We start from the raw sequence: 19,873 nt of genomic DNA, 5'->3' as shown, positions 1-19,873 counted from the left end.
AACTTCCAGAGATATGTCCACTCCACTGGGAAGGCTCAACTGCCCCTGGCATTCATCCCTGAGAGTAAACAGCAAGAGCATTCTGTTTGACCACTAATATCCTGGTGCTGTATCGAAGTAGAGGCAGTCTTAGAGCTAAGCACAGTCCTAAGCCACCAGGATGAAGCCCATGAATTGCACTTGGCAGCATATTATGAGATAGCATAGAATATGAATCACAGATGCTATATGCTCATATCATCCTGCTCTGAGAAAGGATGGGTGGGCACGTTCATCATTAACTGAAGCTCCTGAGTGGTCTCCTTTGGGAACTCTGAATAGAGCACATTGCAGTTGTTCAGCCTAGAGGTAAGAAAGGCCAGTGTACTGTGACAAAGTCTGCAGTCTCTGGCCAGCCAAAGATGGTTAAACACTTGGAACTGTTTTTGGGGAATCTGCTAAGGCCTCTAAGCTGAGGAAATAGTCATTATAGCCTTTGTGATTCCCTCATGATATATTTTCCAACCACCATTGCCAGCTCCATCTTATCTGTATTGAAGGTAAGTCATCTGTCTTCCAAAGCCCTATTGCTGCTGAGCAGTGTGGAAGCAAAGAGAACACAGAATCATAGTGCAGTAAGGAAGCAGCATGTTGATGATACTGCAACGCAGAATTGCTCACCATGACCTAGCAGCTTTGACATACATGTTTTGACCAGGTGGAGGTGGCAAGATAAAATCCCCCAGAACCTCTCAGTAGAGATTCTGTGGGGAAGAAGAGTAGTTGCTTATCGCAAACCACCTTGGTCTTCCTAAAGGAATGAGTGTAATAAACAGTTCACTTTTCTGTGGATCCAGTCATCTTAGGTAGGTACAGTAGAGCTCCTATTTTTCCAAACTAATTGGGTATTGAGAAATTCATAATTTTGAAAAGGTTTATAAAATTGAACATCTCAAAATTACAGCAGGTGCGGTGCATAAGCCATATGATGTTTTACATCACTTTCTTCATAATCTTTGAACCATTGCAAGGTAATTTCCAATGCATTTAAGGCAATGGAATGTGAAGGGATGTTGACTTGTTCATCAACATCAAAATGGTTCATATAATTGGTCTTTTGTAAGATTGGTGCTCATAAAATTGAGGATCTGCTGTATTGCAAATGAATCCTCAGCATCAGTTGTACTAAAGTCTGCTGAAAGATCCAATAAAATTAGTGTTCATCTAGTCTGTCTGCCTCACCAGGAAGCTTAATTCATTAATGTTTCCAAGGTGTGTTGAGATCATTAGATCGCATCGCTACGAAATGCTGATGGGAGGTAATGCTGTGTCCATTGTGACTCTAGGCTATGGAGCCTCCATGGAATCAGAACAACTAAATCAGTCACTGCTTGCAACATTCCTTTTCTCACCAGTGTTTTGTTTGTTGTAATTAAACTTTGTCTGACCTTTTTTTTCTTTCTTTCTTTATCTTCTTTAGATGTATATCAGGAAATATACCTTTATAAATGTGTATGATACAGGTCTGGGTAAACATAAAACACTGTTTCTCTTTTTACATTTAGAATAAATAATCCCTGTAAAGAAGATACTTGAATCTCCAATAGGTGGTTTGAAGTTGGGAATAATCTTTAGTACTCCATTGTCACAATGGTTGAAATAAAAATGAGTTATCTGCCATATTATCTTCACCAGACCTGGCTTGATTTGCAGGCTGGCTGAGAAAAATAAAATAAAACAAAACAGGAAAAAAGTCCAAATAGAGTTTATGGTTAGGAAAAAATAATTTAGATTTATAGATGCTAGGATAATTGTATCAGCTGAATAAAAACATTACTGTTATGGTAAACCACAGAGGGGAAAGCACTAAGAGAATAGGAGCTCCATGCAGATTTTAGTAGGTCAAAGTAAATTAATATGCGGTGGGCACATTTTCTGCTCCAAAACCATGTGAAAAGTTACTTTGTCTGGGGATATCTGCAGTTCTCTAGAATTAATTTGATAGTTGTCTCAATGCACCAAAAACTGACTTTGGTTCACACTGTTGTCCTCCGAGTAGTTACGAGAAGTCAGCAAGACTGAAAGCTGCAATTTGTCATGAGAGCAGGCTCTGTACAGAGGATGAGTAAGTGTGTGTTTAATGAATCATGCATGACCTAAAGATCTTGGCTCTCAAGGATTTGGAGGGTTTTTTACTTCCCCTTGAACTGATGGCAAACTATTGTTTGTGCATTATTAATTCAATCTTAATTGAGGTGACATTTATGTTCTGAAATGTTGTATTGCCATAATGCTAGAGTTTCAACTTTGACACAATGTGTAAGAGAAAACAATGGGGAAAAAAATGGACTCAAACATTTACCTTAGCTAACTTCCTGCCTCCTCACAGGTCAGTGCCTTCTTGATGACTCGCTTATTTTATTGTAGTTTTGATCCAAAGATTATACCAAAGAACTGGAAAATCTTTGACTTCATAGTTCAGTGTCTGAGAGCAACTGGGGAGTTTCAGGAGGCATTGTGCTCAGGGCCGGCTCTAGGATTTTTGCCACCCCAAGCAAAAACAATTCCCACCCCCTGTTTTTTTCTTACGCCACCCCCGGCCCCTTCCCCAAATCCCCAGCCCTGCCTTCTCCCCCCAGGCTCTCAAGCCTGGGAGGGAGGGAGAGGGAGAAGCAGCGCGTGCGCCGCGGGCACTCGGGGTCTCCCCCTCCCTCCCAGGTTTGAGAGCCTGGGAGGGAGGGGGAGACCCCGAGTGGCTGCGGTGTGCGAAACAGCTGATTCGCGCGCCGCTGCTCCCCCTCCCTCCCAGGCTCTCAAACCTGGGAGGGAGGGGGAGATCCCGAGCGGCCGCGGCGCGCGAATCAGCTGTTTCACGCGCAGTGGCGCGCGAGCGGCAGCAGCGGAGGTGAGTTAGGGCGGCTGGGGCACATTTTTAGGGGCGGCATGGCACGCGCCAGAATGCCGCCCCTAAAAATGTGTCGCCCCAAGCACCAGCTTGTTTTGCTGGTGCCTAGAGCCGGCCCTGATTGTGCTGCCCCTTACAGTGGGCTCTGACTAACAGGCTCAATTTATCCCTCCTTAAGGCTCCCACCACTTGTATTTGTAATTAACCTTCTTCCACTCCTTCCTCTGTCATTTTTTTGGTGGTTGTGTCTTATTTATTATTTATTTTCTGTCTTGTCTAATTTTGGCCTCAGTCCTTCTACCTTTGAGGCACATAGGCCCAGATTTTAAAAGGTAGTTTGGCCTGGCTGTGCTCAGCATTTCAACCCCTAGCTTATTTAGGAGCCCAGAATTCATTTTCGAAAGGGACTGTCAATGAACTTCAAACTCCTAAGTGCTTAAATACCTTTTGAAAATGAGGTTTCGGCTCCTAAGTCAGCTGAGCATTCTGACGCTAAGCACAGTGATGCCTAAATGCCTTTAAAAATCTGAGCCGTACATATTAACTTAAGTGTGTAAGTAATTCCATGGTTCTACTCATGCACTTAAAGTTAAGCCTGTGTTTGCAGGATCATGACCTTGGACTGTAAATACTTTAGGATGGGGACTTCGCTTTTTTTTCCTAATTCTGCAAAGCCCCATCGAAATTTACAGTGCTATATAAAAGTTAAATGATGATTAACTTTTTAAATTACCCCTTCCCTCCCTCAGGCCATTCTGTCTTCTGACATAAAAAGTCAGGGGCACAGGATTCAAATATACTCTTTGAAAGGGGTAATAAAATAAATTTCAATAGGGGCATTTCAGGTGTGCAGACCCTCTCTGCTTTCTGATGTAGCATAAACCAAATGTGTGCCACTTGTTTTTAATTTACTGCAGGCTGGCTAACCTGCACATCAATTGCACAACTTTAAAAACTTTTATAAGGTTTTATTTAAAAAAAAATAAATAAATGAATGAATGGGTCTGGCAGGCTGTAGTAGACAGCTGGATCTCATTCTGTGCCGGTTTTGTTTTGCTCACATGAGACCTCAGAGCAGATAGAACAATCTGATCCAGCTGTCCTTTTTACAGTTAAATTACTTCAAGAGGTGGGGCGGAGTTTGATTTTTATTGTTTCTCATTTAATAGTGTTTAGATTCACATAGTGACCAGTAGGTTTTGAAGTTCACAAGCCAGTTAAGATTAATGGTGATGTTAACTACTTTAGTGGTGCTATTCCAAGGCTACATGGCTATAGATTCAGAAAGAAGGAAATGCTCAGAGTTACAAAATATAGGTGATCTCTAACCAGAAATGCTAGATATTAACAGACCTTAAACTCTGGATTAGAGTTAATTTAATTAATATACTAAACCGAAGACATTATAAATAATGCATTTTGTTGGACTGACTGGGAAAGATCAAATTGGCAGCCCTATTTACGTAGACGAATGTGTACCTAGCCGTGTTGTTTCTATGTAGTTTTAAGTCCTCATACAACCCTTGAAGTAATTCCAGATGATATTAATGCAACTGGGGCATAATCATCCTTATGAAAACAACATGAGCTGCTCTAAATAAGCCAAGTTTCCAGTAGGTTAATGAAGATTCAAGGAAATTTACTCATTTAGGAATCCCAAAAAGTCCAGTGCTGGTGCAGATCTGCTCAGAACGTCTTGGACATTTCTTGATGCAATTCTTAAAATATTATTGTGGCTCCTTGCGGTACATTGTGATCCTCACAATTGTACTGAATCAATCATGTTTTCAGGCTTTAAAAAAAGTGTCTCATGCTAGGATTTGTAAAAAAGACTCTTGGATTCAAAAGCAGCTGCTTTAGCTAGGGTTACCATACGTCCTCTTTTTCCCGGACATGTCCGGCTTTTCGGCAGTCAAACCCCCGTCCGGGGGGAATTGCCAAAAAGCGGAACATGTCCGGGAAAATGGCGGCTCTGTTTAAGAGCCCGGCTGCCTGAACGCTCCCGGCTTCGGGCAGCCCCGTGCCTGGAGACCCTGCGCCGCCGGAGCCCGGGAGGGGAAGTGCCCGGCTGGGGGCGCAGGGTCTGGAGGCACGGGGCTGCCCGAAGCCGGTAGCGCTCGGGCAGCCCGGCTCTTAAACAGAGCGGGGGCGGCTGAAGCCTCCAGCCCCCGGGGCTCTGTGTAACTGACACAGTGTCAGTTACACAGAGCCCCGGCCGCTGGAGGCTCTGTTTAAGAGCCGGGCTGCCCGAGCGCTACCAGCTTCGGGCAGCCCCGCCTCCAGACCCTGCGCCCCCAGCCGGGCACTTCCCCTCCCGGGCTCCGGCGGCGCAGGGTCTCCAGGCACGGGGCTGCCCGAAGCCAGTAGCTCTCGGGCAGCCCGGCTCTGTGTAACTGACACTGTGTCAGTTACACACAGCCCCGGCGGCTGGAGGCTCCAGTCCCCGCGTCTCTATTTAAGAGCCGGGCTGCCCGAGCGCTACCGGCTTCGGGCAGCCCCGTGCCTCCGGACCCTGTGCCGCCGGAGCCCAGGAGGGGAAGTGCCCGGCTGGGGGCGCAGGATCTGGAGGCACGGGGGCTGCCCGAAGCCGGTAGCGCTCGGGCAGCCCAGCTCTTAAACAGAGCGGGGGCGGCTGGAGCCTCCAGCCCCCGGGGCTCTGTGTAACTGACCCAGTGTCAGTTACACAGAGCCAAAGAGGAGAAAAGCCTCCAGCCCCCGGGGCTGTGTGAAACTGACACAGTGTCAGTTACACAGAGCCCCAGCCGCTGGAGGCTCTGTTTAAGAACCGGGCTGCCCGAGAGCTACCGGCTTCGGGCAGCCCCCTTGCCTCCGGACCCTGCGCCCCCAGCCGGGCACTTCCCCTCCCGGGCTCCGGCGGCGCAGGGTCCGGAGGCACGGGGGCTGCCCAAAGCCGGTAGCGCTGGGGCAGCTCAGCTCTTAAACAGAGCCTAAGAGGAGCAGAGCCTCCAGCTGCGGGGGCTCTGCTCCTCTTCGGCTCTGTGTAACTTATACAGTGTAAGTTACGCAGAGCCGCCGGAGCCCCGGAGGGGAAGTGCCCGGCTGGGGGCACAGGGTCCGGAGGCATGGGGGCTGCCAAAAGCCCGAGCGCTACCGGCTTCACGGTTTGCTGGGCAGCCTCCAGACCCTGCGCCCCCAGCTGGGCGCTTCCCCTCCTGGGCACCAGCTGCGCTGGGGAAGCGCCGGCTGGGGGCGCAGGGTCTGGGGGCTGCCCGGGAAACCGTGATGCTGGTAGCACTGGGGCAGCCCTTTCCCCCTGGCTGGGAGTGGGAGGGAGGAGGGGGCGGAGTTAGGGTGGGGGAAGGGGCGGAGTTGGGGCGGGGCTAGGGGTGGGGAAATGGGCGGGGCCATGGCCCGTGGAGGGTCCTCTTTTTTTATTTATGAGATATGGTAACCCTACTTTAGCAATTGGATCAGAACGAGATCCTTCAGGAGTTGTTGTAGCCAGTAATAGTAGCATTCTTATTCTTGCCTTAGGTTTGCATCCACTAAGAGAGAATAGACATCCCATTTTGCTGCTAATTAACATATCTGACCGAGTAGCACAGTTTTGGTTCACTGCAAGCCTGAAAGATCATTCTGCAGTACTATTGCAAATTAAGTTGTAACTGCTTTCCTTTTGCAGCACTTGTGCCTTATTGATGAAACTCATATTGTAACAAAGGAGTCTGCTCTTTTCCTTAATATAATATTTATTGCACAGGTCTATATTGCAGCAGGGCCTCTGAGGGGTAAGGATTTCTGCAGTTTCATTGCCAGATTTATTTGTGCTTGTTTGTCTATTAATCACTTGTTATTTTATATACTGTTTCCTAGACTAAGCTGATTACTCCCTCTATTCCTTTCGCTGAGTAACATATACACCGAAATCTCCAGTGAGTAACATACAAGGCAATGGGAATTCCAGATTTTGTGTGTCTACTTTTAAGAAAGCATTTTGAAAAAGCTCATCTACTAGCTTCATATATGTACTCATGCTATGACCAATAGCCTTGGTCTGCATACCCATCAACTTTTATTTAAAATGCACGGATATCTATGTACAGTTATAATTACTTGACATGCAAATGCAATGCAGCCATCTCTGTAGTGGAATGTCACAAAGTTTAACATCAAACAGCCATATAGCCAGAGAACACTGTTAATGTAATTACAGAAATTAGAATTTTGTGAGAACACTTGGCGCCACAGCCTGTCCTGGCTAAAGTACCCTGGGATCTTTGATTTATAAATAGTCAGGACCTCAACTTTGAGACTTATCCAACATTCCAGTCTCCCTTTTCTTAGCACCATGTAGTAATGTTTACTTAGTGCTGCCTTGGAGGGAAGAGAAACAGTATTTTTGCAGCACCTGGATTTTCCTTCATCATCCAACTTCTGGCTAACACCAGCTCACTTTAGTCTGAGGTCTCGTGTATTTGGTGGTAATAGTAAGGCTATAAACAATGACAGTTTCAGATAGGCTGAATAATTTTTCTGCTATTTTCAACCAGGAAATTGAAGTAAAAATCAATGAGAGCCTTTAGCAGACTTAATGATGGTATGAAGATTTCCATAGATGCATAAATTTCAAGGCCAGAAGGGACCATTGTGATCATCTAGTCTTACCTCCAGTCTACCACAGGACATAGAACTTCCACAAAATAATTCCTAGAGCACATATTTTAGGAACAACATCCCATCTTGATTTAAAAATCGCCAGTGATGGAGAATTCACCATGACCCCTGTAAATTGTTCCAGTGGTTAATTACCCTAATTGTTAAAAATGTATACTTTATTTCCAGTTTAAATTTGTCAAGCTTCAACTTCCAGCCATTGGATCATGTTATACCTTTCTCTGCTAGATTGGAGAGCCCATTATTAAAGATTTGTTCCCCATGTAGGTATGTGTGGAAAGTAATCAAGTACAGTAATCAAATCTATTAGAATTCTTTGAGGGTTTCAGCAAGCATGGGGGGAAGAGTGATCCAGTAAATATAGTGTACTTGGACTTTCAGAAAGCCTTTGGCAGGTCTGACACCAAGGCTCTTAAGCAAAATAAGCAGTCATGAGATAAGAGGGAAGGTCCTCTCATGGATCAGTAACTGATTAAAAGATAGGAAACAAATGCTAGGAATAAATGGTCAGTTCTTCGAGTGCTTGTTCATGTCCATTCCAATCAGGTGTGCGCACGCAACATGTTTGACACCCGGAAGATTTTTCCCTTAGCAGTAACCGTAGGGTCGGCCTGGACATCCCCTCGACTCATGCCTTCATGGTGCCCAATATAGGGCCCTGCCAACCCGACCCCCACTCAGTTCCTTCTTACTGCCCATGACAGCTAGCTGGAACTCCCTACCGCTCTTGCCTCGGCAAGCATGTGCTTCGCAGCATCTCTATCCCTGTGTATGTAGTTAGTTAGTGTAGTTTTTTCTTATAGGTTTCCTCTGGGGGAAGGGGTCTTCCCTCCCAACATTTTTCCCTGGCACCAGGGTATGCCTCTGTCCCTGGGCTTTAAACCATAATCGGTCTGTGGCAGGTTATGCCAAGTAGTGACCCACACTCGTCGTGCCTTAAGTGTCTGGGTGAGGGGCATCTCAGAGACCGCTGTACGATCTGTAAGGGTTTTTGCCCCAGAATCCTTAAGGACAGAGAGCAGCGCTTCAGAGTTCTACTTCTTCTTCGGCCCCAGTTCGAGCACGCCGTACCTGACCCAGCCTCAAGCACCACATTCTCAGTGCGCAGCACACCGGCACTGTTGACATGTGAACCAGTGCTGAGATATAAGCCCTGAAAAAACTTGCCATTTAAAAAAAATGTTTACCAGTGTAATGTGAGTCAAAAGACCCTAGTGTCCTCTAAGACCGGAGCGGTCGAGGTACTTGCCACCACCTCATCCGACGACGAAAAGGATGAAAAGACAGCTGGTACTGGGGTCTGACCACTGCCCTCTGCTCTTCTGGGATCCCGTGGGCAAGGAGCGACGGCGCCACAGTCGGTGCCGGGGTCAGTTCTCTGAAGTCACCTATTATCTGAGATATCCCATGATGCAATGTCATTAGTGCCTATATGTACCATCCCCAATGGATCCTGGCCCATCAGCTTCAGAATACTATCCAAGTGACATTTCGTGTCTTGGTTCCAGGAAGGTAGCATACTGTCTTATTATCCACCTGTCCTTTGTAGAATGTTCTTTCGATTCTTCTGAGTATTGAATCCCCAGCAAAGATGGTCTCTCTTCCTTGCGTGGCTGGAGAATGCTTTGTGGGTACGCTTGCTTTCCTTATAGGTTGGGCCGAGCTACCATTGAGAGGTGTGTTCTGTACATATCACCATTTCCTTGAAACAGCTGAATCTTGAGAAGTATTTTCCACAGTTTCCATGTGAGGACTTGTTATTGACTGGAAACTTCCAGCTAGGTGGAATTTCTCCTGCTTCTCTTCTTTCTAGTACTCACAGCCTGTCCAATCTTGCCTGTCCCCAGCCATTTGGAATGCCAGTATGATTTACAAACTGCCAGGCCCACTCTGACATCCTCTCTTTCTGACTCTTTGGTGGCTGGCTCCTTTCTTCCTTGAACCTGACGTACTGATGTTTCCCAAACCTGGCTGTCTTGGAACTCTTCAGTTTCTCTGTTTGCCCCTTCAAACCTAGAATCTTTTCCTCCAGCACAGTCACCACCTTGCACTTCTTGCACAGGAAGTATCTTCTGGTTTCAGGCAGGGGAGAAAACATGGTGCATCCATTGCAGGTCATCATCACGATTCCATCCCCGCTCCAGGCCAGTGCAGGCTGCGGGAAGCGGCGGCCAGCACATCCCTTGTCCCGCGCTGCTTCCCGCAGCCCCCGTTGGTCTGGAGCGGCAAACTGCTGCCAGTGGGAGCCGCAATCAGCCGAACCTGTGGACATGGCAGGTAAACAAACTGGCCCGGCCCGCCAGGGTGCTTGCCCTGGCGGGCCGCGTGCCAAAGGTTGCTGATCCCTGGCCTAGCAAATGACTTTATATACCAAGTCTCCCTGCTTAGTTTAGCTCAACTCGGCTCCGCCTCCCACCATCAGGTAGTGATTATCCACTCAGAGACTTCAAACAGCCAGGCTGACCAAAGCCTGAAGGGTCAGAACAAACTTCCTTAATACTTTGACACTTGTGGGTTACCAGCCATGGCATATGGAGTAGAAATAGTCACATAACAAATAAATATGGAGCTTAAAGCTTATCACACAGTGAAATGGGAGAATAACATAACAGATGGGAAAAACCTCTTGAATTCTGAAGATAATAAAGTGTTGGGCTGATGAGTCAAGAAAAAATTGAGGCGCATTCACAATAGTGTGCTCAAAAAAAAAAAAAATCTTTCACATAGAAGCACTAGAAAAAGATTCATGTAGTATAATAGACTGTAAGGTGGCACGTACAAAACCCAGGTCATGTTGCTATCAGAAATAATTCACTGCACACAGATTTTCTGCTGTCATCTGTTTAGGCATTTGATACAGTGCTCATCACTCTCATATTAGAGTTCTTTTCACACAAAAATTTAAAAAGTTTATTCAGCTAAGTTAATGTAATGGTATACTGAAAGTGCAACTCTGAAAACTTATTCTAACCTTAGTTTTTATATGTGACTGATTTTAACTTCGGATTTGCTCAATGTACAATTCAGGTGTTTTTCCCACCCCCCTAACTCTTAAGCACAAACCGAAATCTGAGAATCATGCTGGGTTCTTCCTTTGTTATGTATCATCACCTCCAATAAAGATTCTGCTGGCCAAATCTTATTGATGCTTGTGCAACCCTATTATCTTCAAATTAGGCTTCCACAGGTATAATTGTTTAGAACTTAAACATAATTGTTTAGTATGGTATGCCAGAAAGTAGAATAACCAGTTCATTCCCTCTTAGCTGTGCTAAGTTTGACAGGGCTAACAGAAGCAAACACTCTTCTCACTTATTTAGGCAAACTGTGTGCTAGTCATTCTTTCTTAACCATTCTCCCTCCGCCCCAACTGTTGATACGATAGCACGGTAAAAGTCTTCCCCAGTGGTAGCAAAGGCATGAGTGCTAGTATTAACTGACTACTGGCATATTAACTGTTGTGTTGGGACCACAGCTCAGAGTTGATCTACATGAGGCAGTGGTTAAAACACCATCAGCTTCCAGTGACCTTTCTGCAATGATGTCCCTATCATTGGTGGAGCTGCAGGTAGATACGGAGGGTGAAAAAAGTGCAATGCAAATGAGGCCACAATGAGCAAATAAGGAGGAGTCATTTTACATAGTCACTTGTCAGAGTAGAACCATGTGAGAGAAGGCCATTACAAGAGAAACTGTGATGAGTGTTCTTGGAGATGCATTCTGAAGATGGTGGTTCTGACCAGTATGGCCTCAAGGCATACAGGTGTCACATTCTAGGGTGCCATCCAGACCAGTGAGGGGTGTCACCACCCGCCCTGCAACCTTGAGTGCCTCACAATGCTTTGTTGTTGTAGCTTCCAACCTGGGCCTCTCACAAACACCATGCAGGTCAGTCCCTGAGTGTCTGTGTATAGCTACAGCCCTGATCCAGCCACTCTGACCCCAGCAGCCTGTCAACAACACACCAGCCACACTCTGGCTCCCAACAGCCTTGGTTACTACCTTCAGGGTGAACCCAAAACACTCCCAGTCCCTGATTTTCCCCAAAAGCATGTGTTCTGCACTACCCAGATCTCTCCTGGACAGTTCAAATATTGGAGAGCCCTTGCCCCATGTACAAGGGTCAATACACAATAATTGAATACTTTATTTGAAGTTACCAAACAATTCAATTTTAACACAACACTGGATTTTCTGGTAAAAAGACTGAGAATAAACTTGTTTCCTGCAATATTGAATGCCTCTGTTCTAGTAAAATGGATTTTTTAAATTATGATTCCAAAGTGAGGAGTGTAGTTACGTGCATGATTTTTAAGCATGTGCTCAAGTCCCATTTAATTAATGAGCTTAAACACATACTCAAGTGCTTTCCTGAATAGGTTCTTGAAGCCTTGTCTACACTAAAAAGTTACGGCAACCCAGTTACATTGTTCAGAGGTGTGAAAAATCTACACCCCTGGAGCATTATAGTTCAGTTGACCTAACCCCAGTGTAGACAGTGCTAGGTCAATGGAAGAATTCTTCCGTTGACCTAGCTACCATGTCTCGGCGCTGCAGGGTTTCAAGAGTAGACAAGTCCTGAGTTCATGATGGAAGATAGGTTATCTAGCCTTTGTCAGTATCTCAGCATGTGTAAGATTGTTACCTAAGAGCAGATTAGATGAAAACAAAACACAGAAAAACAACTTTACAGCTAATTGATCTGTCTTAGCGATTTGGTATTTCACTTCTGCCAGCAGACTACGCTGAAAAGTGTTTGTCTTTATGTATTCATTGTAGACGTGGGGTGGGAGTGTTCATTTATGCGTCTGTAACTCGTTTGGGCTCCCGGTTCTCTGTGTGGTACGAGTTCCAAAGTGCACCAGAACTCCAGGTGCTGCTGCTCTGTGTGCATATCGCCCAAGTATTCTCTCTCTTCCTTCCAGAGTGTGCTGTTACAAGCATTACACACATTTGTGTTTTGAATAAAGATGTTGTATAGATATAACTAAAATGTCTGTTTCAGAGTGGTAGCCATGTTAGTTTGTATCAGCAAAAACAACGAGGAGTCCTTGTGGCACCTTAGAGACTAACACATTTATTTGAGCATAAGCTTTCATGGGCTAGAACCCACTTCATCAGATGCATGAAGTGAAAAATACAGGAGCAGGTATAAATACATGAAAGGATTGGGGTTGTTTTACCAAGTGTGAGGTCAGTCTAATAAGATAAATCAGTTAACCAGCAGGATACCAAGGGAGGAAAAATAACTTTTGAAGTGGTGATAGTGTGGCCCATTACAGACAGTTGACAAGAAGGTGAGAGTAACAGTAGGAAGAAATTAGTATTGGGGAAATTAAGTTTAGGTTTTGTAATGACCCAACCACTCCTAGTCTTTATTCAGGCCTAATCTGATGGTATCTAGTTTGCAAATTAATTCCAGTTCTGCAGCTTCACGTTGGAGTCTGTTTTCGAAGTTTTTTTGTTGAAGACTTGCCACTTTGAGATCTGTTATTGAGTGACCAGAGAGATTGAAGTGTTCTCCTACTAGTTTTTGAATGTTATGATTCCTGATGTCAGATTTGTGTCCATTTATTCTTTTGCGTAGAGACTGTCCAGTTTGGCCAAGGTACATGGCAGAGGGGCATTGCAGGCAGATGATGGCATATATCACATTGGTAGAGCCCCGGATGGTGTGACTGATGTGGTTATGTCCTATGATGGTGTCCCTTGAATAGATACTGTATGTGGACAGAGTTGGCAACGTGTTATAAATTAGATGAGTTTCAAAAACAGTTGCAAAACTGAATATATTAGTAGCACAGACAGGGCCTAATATGAGAATTGAAATCCTGGGAATTGGATTTATCTTTTAGATTACAGGGTACATTTGCATTCCTTTTTCTATATTTAGATTAGCCTTTTAAAAGAGAACTACTTAATTTGCAATGTCAATGTGTATTTTGTGAAGCAGTGGCTGAGACAAAAATAAGCTTAACATTTGTCACTTGTGGACATTTAAAAAAAAGTATACTAAATGTAATATTGGTTTACATAAATTGAATTTGGTCAAGGGAAATTTATAAATCAAATGAATCAGAAATGATTGTTCTGATGCATCCTGGCTTGAAGATTTTGTTTACTGAAAGCTTAGAAGAACTTATTCAGCTTTATATTGAAGTGTGATTTTAAAATGACCTATGATGCAGTGTGGTAAGTGAAAGATTCAGTCTTCATTGAATAGCTTTTAAAAATAATAAATAGAATCCTAAATGGAATGCTGCGTATAAAATAAACATGTACCAAGAGGAAAATACAAGTACTGTAGTGAACTTGCCATCCCTGTTCCTCTATATAAACCTCTTTTCTCTTTCTGCTACTGCAATAATACATAATTTAATTTCTTTGTGTCTATTTTTAAATCTTTCAATAATCTTACTTAAACTGTGTCTCAGTAAAAGTTGGAGTAAGAATGACATTGCAGCAGTTCATTAAATAACGCTGTCCTTGCAAAGTGAGTGTCAGTTAATCAAGAGAAGCGGGGTGGTGAGCACTTCTAGCAGATGACTAGAGCACCTTCCAAATATCAAATGCCTTAATCAAGCAATGAAAGCTGTAATCTTAATGGGATCAGGTAAACACTAGTAATGTGCTCTTTTTTGTATTGAAGTGCAATGAAAGACAGAATTCACCAGTGACTTCTCCAGGATCCTCTCCGCTTACACAGAGAAGAAAGCCACCTCCAGACCCCCTGCAAATTCCCCATCTTAGTCTCCCACCGGTGCCTCCTCGTCTGGATCTCATTCAGAAGGGGGTAGCACGGTCACCTTGTGTCAGCCCTACTGGCTCACCAAAGGTAAATCTTATTTTACCATGTTTCTGTCTAACTGAATTATGAGAAATGATGCTTGTTAGTTTTAGGGTGCATTTTTTTAGAGATTGGCTAGTGCATTTTTTTAAAGTTGGCTACATCCAAAATATCCCCTAGGCCTTCTACCAAGTCCCTATGTAATTCTAACATGTCCCAATTCACTAAATAAGGTCCTGATCAAAGCCTCCTTTAAATCAGTGGAAAGACTTGTTGCCTTCAGTGAACCTGGGATCAGAGCCTATGGCCGTCCCCCTATATGACATCTTGCAGAGTCAGCTAATGTAGGGTGACCAGATGTCCCAATTTTATAGGGACAGTCCCAGTATTTGGGGCTTTTTTAATATGGGCTCCTATTACCCCCCCCACACACACACGCACACACCCTGTCCCGATTTTTCACACTTGCTGTCTGGTCACCCTAAGCTAATGACACAAACATGATTTCTTTGATGGCAGTGTCACACCGGCTTAGCTCCAAGCTTATATTTCGCTGTTTTGATTGCAGTATTACATGTGATTAGCCCCATGCTTATATTTCACTATTTTAAAACTATGGTATTGACATACTCTGATGGAACAAGTCCCTCTAATAGTCCCTGATTTGCAACATTAAACAGCAACTGAAAGTACTCTAAAGTACATTTAAAAGATCATTATCTGCATTAAAATTGCATGCTGTAATCAAATGATGATTTACACTCTTTTCCATAATGTCCTAGCAAGAAAAAAATATGCAAATATCTAGCTATCAAAAACTTAAGGTGTGATAAATTAGGATCCATTTTTCAAATGGTTTAGAAAAGGAAATAATAAATGTGTACACAATGAATACATACCGTATTTGTGTATGAAGAAAACTGGTGATTTAGAACAGTTTTAAAAATGATGTATTTGAAAGTCTGAAGGAAAATATATATAAAATACTGGATTTAAGTGTCTTGAATTTTCTCTATTATGAGAGAACCATTTTATTGTAATTGGTGTACAAATGTAAGAATTCGCTTAAATGTTGAAGGCATGTTTTGAAATCTGTATTAGCATGTATGTGTGCATGGCAGTCCAATGATAAACACACTATTTATTTTCTCAATATTTTGCCTTTACACTTGACGCTCAGCTTTCTTTTGAAATTAAATTTAATTCTAGTAGCATAATACTTAGCCAAAACAAATGAGGTATATAAAAATGTTTCCTCATCCCTAGCATTTTTAATTAACTCTGTCATTTAACTTAAACTGGAGCTAAAGAGGCTATGGTCTTACAGCTAGTGCTCAAATTCACTCAGTAGCACAAACTTCTTTGAGTAACGGCCCTGTGGGCTCCACTTCAGGTGTGCATATTTTTAGTTAGTGTCCATTCAGCCCATGCACGCGTCCTATACCTCCTTGTGCTGGTTACTGAGGCTATATAGGTGTGCAAGGGCGAACCATCCTATGTTCCTTCTCAGCTGCCTCAGCCTGAGACTCAGCCCTAGCGTGTTCTCCTTGAGCGCTCCTTGGCTTTTCTAATATTTCTATAGTGGTTACGATAGTTTTTATAGTTAGTTGTTATAGTTAGCTAGATAAGCTGTGAGAGGATTTTTTTTTTTTTTTCCTGGCAGGACATGCCTGGCTTGGTTTCAAATGTTGCCTCTTTTGCCGAGAGGCTATACCTCTTTAAAATGGCCACTTTAAGTGTGTCCGTTGCTTGGGGGAGTCCCACGTCTCCCAGAAGTGCAACTTCTGCCTGGCCCTCAAGTCCAGGGTAAGGAAAAACACGGAGATTAAACTTAGATCCCTAATGATGGATTGCTCTCTTTGGCCAGCTTCTGAGTCACATCAAGAGGACTCCCCGCTCCTCGGTACATCTGTCTCCTGACAGATCCAATGTCTCTTCTACATCGGCGCAGACTTCCCCTAAGAAAGGTGAGACTTTGGAGGCTTCAGGGAAGACTTCCAAAAAGAGGAGCACCGACAGTCACTTTAAGGAGCCAGCTCAGAAAAAGTCCAGGTTCCTGGAGAGATCTACAGTCTCTGAAGACTTAATCTCTCAACTTGGTACTATTGAGTTGAAGGACACCCCTCTGGTATGAATGGGGCAGTAAAATCCCAGAGCATGAGGTGAGAGATGGCTTCGTTAGGGCCTTGCTACCTTTTACCAGCAAGGAGGGCAAGCATAGACACTTGTGACTGGCACCGTTGAGTCCAGCCAAATGTCGGTACCCATGCATTCAGCTCAGCTGTCGGTACCCAGGCATGCAGCACCCTCTGCACTGAGCAAGGAATGGCACTAGACACCATCAGTGCCTGCTTTGGTACGCCCACTATCGGCGGTATCATCAGCTTTGGTGACTGTGGCCTCGGCTTCCAAATCAGTGCCAGTCCCCTATTTGGTACCGCAGGAGTTGAGATGTACTAAGGACCTCTTAATAATGGATGAACCCACTCCTGGGTACTGAGTCTCTTTCGATACTGAGACTGGATCCCTGGACTACCTCATCTGGTACCACAGGACTCTTCGCTGTTTTCTGTGGGTGCGCCTCCTTTAGATGAGATAGAGGAGAATGAAGGAGACCTCCAGTTAATATCCTCTATTTCTTTTGAGGATTCTCCAACATATCCCTTCAGGAATCCATTCTCTGAAAGTCATAGGGAAAATCAGGCTTATTATCAAGGGTGGTGGAACCTCCACTGCATGCCACCTTCACTTCCATATTGCCCCTTCCCCCACTGCAATGGCTACCCTGGGACCCGTGTGTTGCCTATTGACAGCAATTTGCCAGACCACTGGTACTGTCTCAGGGAGGCCAGAGTTGTACAGCACTTTCCTTCCCAACCTGCTCCCCCACAGGAGGAGACATTTGAGGAGCAGGAAGCTAAGGCAGGTAAGGAGGCCACTCCTCAAACACATATTTTATCCTCATCTCCGGACGAGGTGATTATGCCTCCACCACTATCCATAGTAGATTATTTTCAACAATTTCAAGACCTCATAAAAAGGATTGCTGTCATTCTTCAAATTCCTCTGAGATCAAGGATTCGCAGCACAACTACCTTGCAGTCAGCAACACTCTCCAGGGTGGCATCACCCATCGGCGAGGAGCTCCTAGATCAGACTAAGACAGTGTGGCAGACACCTGCCACTATTCCACCCACGTGTAAACAGGTGGGTAAAAAGCGTTATGGTTTCCAACAGTGCAACATTGATCTCCTCGACAGAATATGGGGAGGAGAGTGGGGATTCTTCTGGGCATTGTTGAAATCTTCTGTGGAGTTCCCACTGGACCTCCTGGCGTGTAATCTTGTCTGTCAGTGTCTTGCTGTTAGAAAGAAAATGAGGCAACAGCATTTGCTGTCACCTTGGCTGAGTTGTGCGTTACTGCCTGGGATCCCATGCCTTAAGGCTCAAATGGGTGAAATCAAGGCTTTCAGTGGTCTTTCCACCTTTCTAGGCTTGCCGAATTCAAGGACTCAAGCACTGCAATGGCTTAATCTGGGTTGCTGCTCTTTTTTTTATTCCCTCAGGAGAGACTCGAATTCTTTTGTCCAGCAGGGGGTGAAAGCCTTGCGGTGGCCACATGGGATGTACTTCTTACCTGTCGATTTTTAGGATGTTTGTAAAACCACCATAGCTTCACTTACCAGCCACATTGAATCAGGATTCCAATGCAGGTTGAAGACAGGAATGACCCTTGTTGATCTGTCCTCAGTATACAACACTGTCTGGAGGCAGGGTCTCCTCTTCAAGGTCTCCTGTGTCATTCTCTGCCAATGAACGATCCCGGCAATGACTGGGGACCACTGCTGTAAGGTACACCTCAATGGCCAGATCACTAGACCAAGAACTTTTAACTTGGGCATCCCTCAGGCCTCTGTCCTGGCCCCAATACTTTTTAATCTATACACTGTGGATATACCAGCGACGGAGTCAAATAAATTAATGTATGCGGATTATATTGCCCTAGCAGTTCAGCATACAAGCCTCCATATCATCAGCTGCACCCTAACCCGAGATCTTAGCACAATGGCTGATTATTTCCAATGCTGGAAATGTACGCCTAATCCAAAAGAGATCCATGGTAACTGCTTTCCATCTGAACAATAAAATGGCTAATACCAAACTTGATGTGCAGTTCTGCAGTGAGAGCGTCAGCCATGAAGCTAATCCAAAGTATCTTGACATTATACTGGACTGGAGTTTGACCTTTTGACAACACCTCAAGAACACTTGCGATAAGGTCAGTTCTCATGTTGCGCTTATCAGAAAATTGACCGGAACATCATGGGGCTCCAGTCCATGGACCTTACAAACTGCAACAATTAACTTGGTATGTTCTGCAGCTGAATATTGTGCAGTGTGGTCTCATAGCAGTCACACTAAACTCCATATCTATTCAAGGGACACCATCATAGGACCTAATCACATCAGCCACACCATCAGGCACTCGTTCACCTGCACATCTACTAGTGTGATATATACCATCATCAATTAGGCCTGAATAAAGACTACAAGAAAAAAAAAACAAAAAAAACCCCTAATTTCCTCATGCCAATTTGCCCCTCCTGTTACTCACACGTTCTTGTTAACTGTTTGAATTGAGCCACCCGGATTACCACTACAAAAGTGTTTTTTCATCCTGTTGATAATTGTCCCACTTGGTAAGACAACTCCCATCATGTACTGCTATATATATCTTCCTACTGTATTTTTCACTCCATGCATCTGATGAAGTGGGCTTTAACCCACGAAAGCTTATGCCCAAATAAATTTGTTAGCCTCTAAGGGGCCACAAGTACTCATCATTGTTTTTGCTGATACAGACTAACACAGCTACCACTGTGAAACTAAACTCCTTGACGCTCAACTCAATAATGCTATGTGCATAGTGTTGAAGACACTCAAATCTACTCCAGTTGACTGGCTCCCGGTCCTATCGCACATCCAGCCTCCACAGATTAGAAGAGCTGCTCAGACATCTCGCTTTCTTAATCATGTCAATGCAAATACGGAAATCCCACTGCACTGTGACCTGCAGAACCGCCAAAGACGAGATTAAAATCCTGCAACCCTCTATGGAACCGTATTAAGATCCTTTCACCCAACTTTGATGCTGAGGCTCAATGGAGAGTCACATGGAGCAATTCGACCTCTCAAAACAAACAGCTCATTGCTCATCCTGTTGAGGAACCACCGGGGTTTGATTCATGTCAGACTCTGGCAGATTGAATTACATCAGGACATCTCATGGGAGATGTGGACAAACCCTCTTTAAATGGAAAATGAGGCAAACACTGGGTATGCGACTGGTCAAGCAATAGAGCACATCATATCTGAATGTCCCATTCGTTCCTTTGCTGGCAGTGTGCTGGTTCTCAAACTTTAGATATAAATTTGTAGTTGTTGCTACCTACCCAAGCCATACGAAAGAAGAAGCATGTTCCACCTAAGGATTCTGACTTAACCTGACCCTCAACCTAACTTCCTGGATGCAGGAAACAGTAGTAGGGTAGGCAGCACTTGTCTAA

General features: G+C 44.4%; 1 protein-coding gene across 7 annotated transcripts in view; it reads left to right on the top strand.

The window, feature by feature from the left end:
• CBLB (Cbl proto-oncogene B) overlaps positions 1–19,873 on the top strand; it is a 209,838-nt gene that overhangs the window by 145,768 nt on the left and 44,197 nt on the right. For all 7 annotated transcript variants that reach the window (XM_054045325.1, XM_054045350.1, XM_054045346.1 and 4 more), the window contains one exon: positions 14,169–14,354. In XM_054045325.1, the coding sequence (XP_053901300.1) occupies positions 14,169–14,354 (186 nt within the window). The remainder of the gene's footprint in view (positions 1–14,168; positions 14,355–19,873) is intronic.

Source organism: Malaclemys terrapin, chromosome 1, assembly GCF_027887155.1.
Source record: "Malaclemys terrapin pileata isolate rMalTer1 chromosome 1, rMalTer1.hap1, whole genome shotgun sequence".
Classification (NCBI taxonomy): domain Eukaryota; kingdom Metazoa; phylum Chordata; order Testudines; family Emydidae; genus Malaclemys; species Malaclemys terrapin.
Note: the sequence above shows the minus strand (reverse complement) of the source record. Positions and strands in the feature narration are given on the sequence as shown.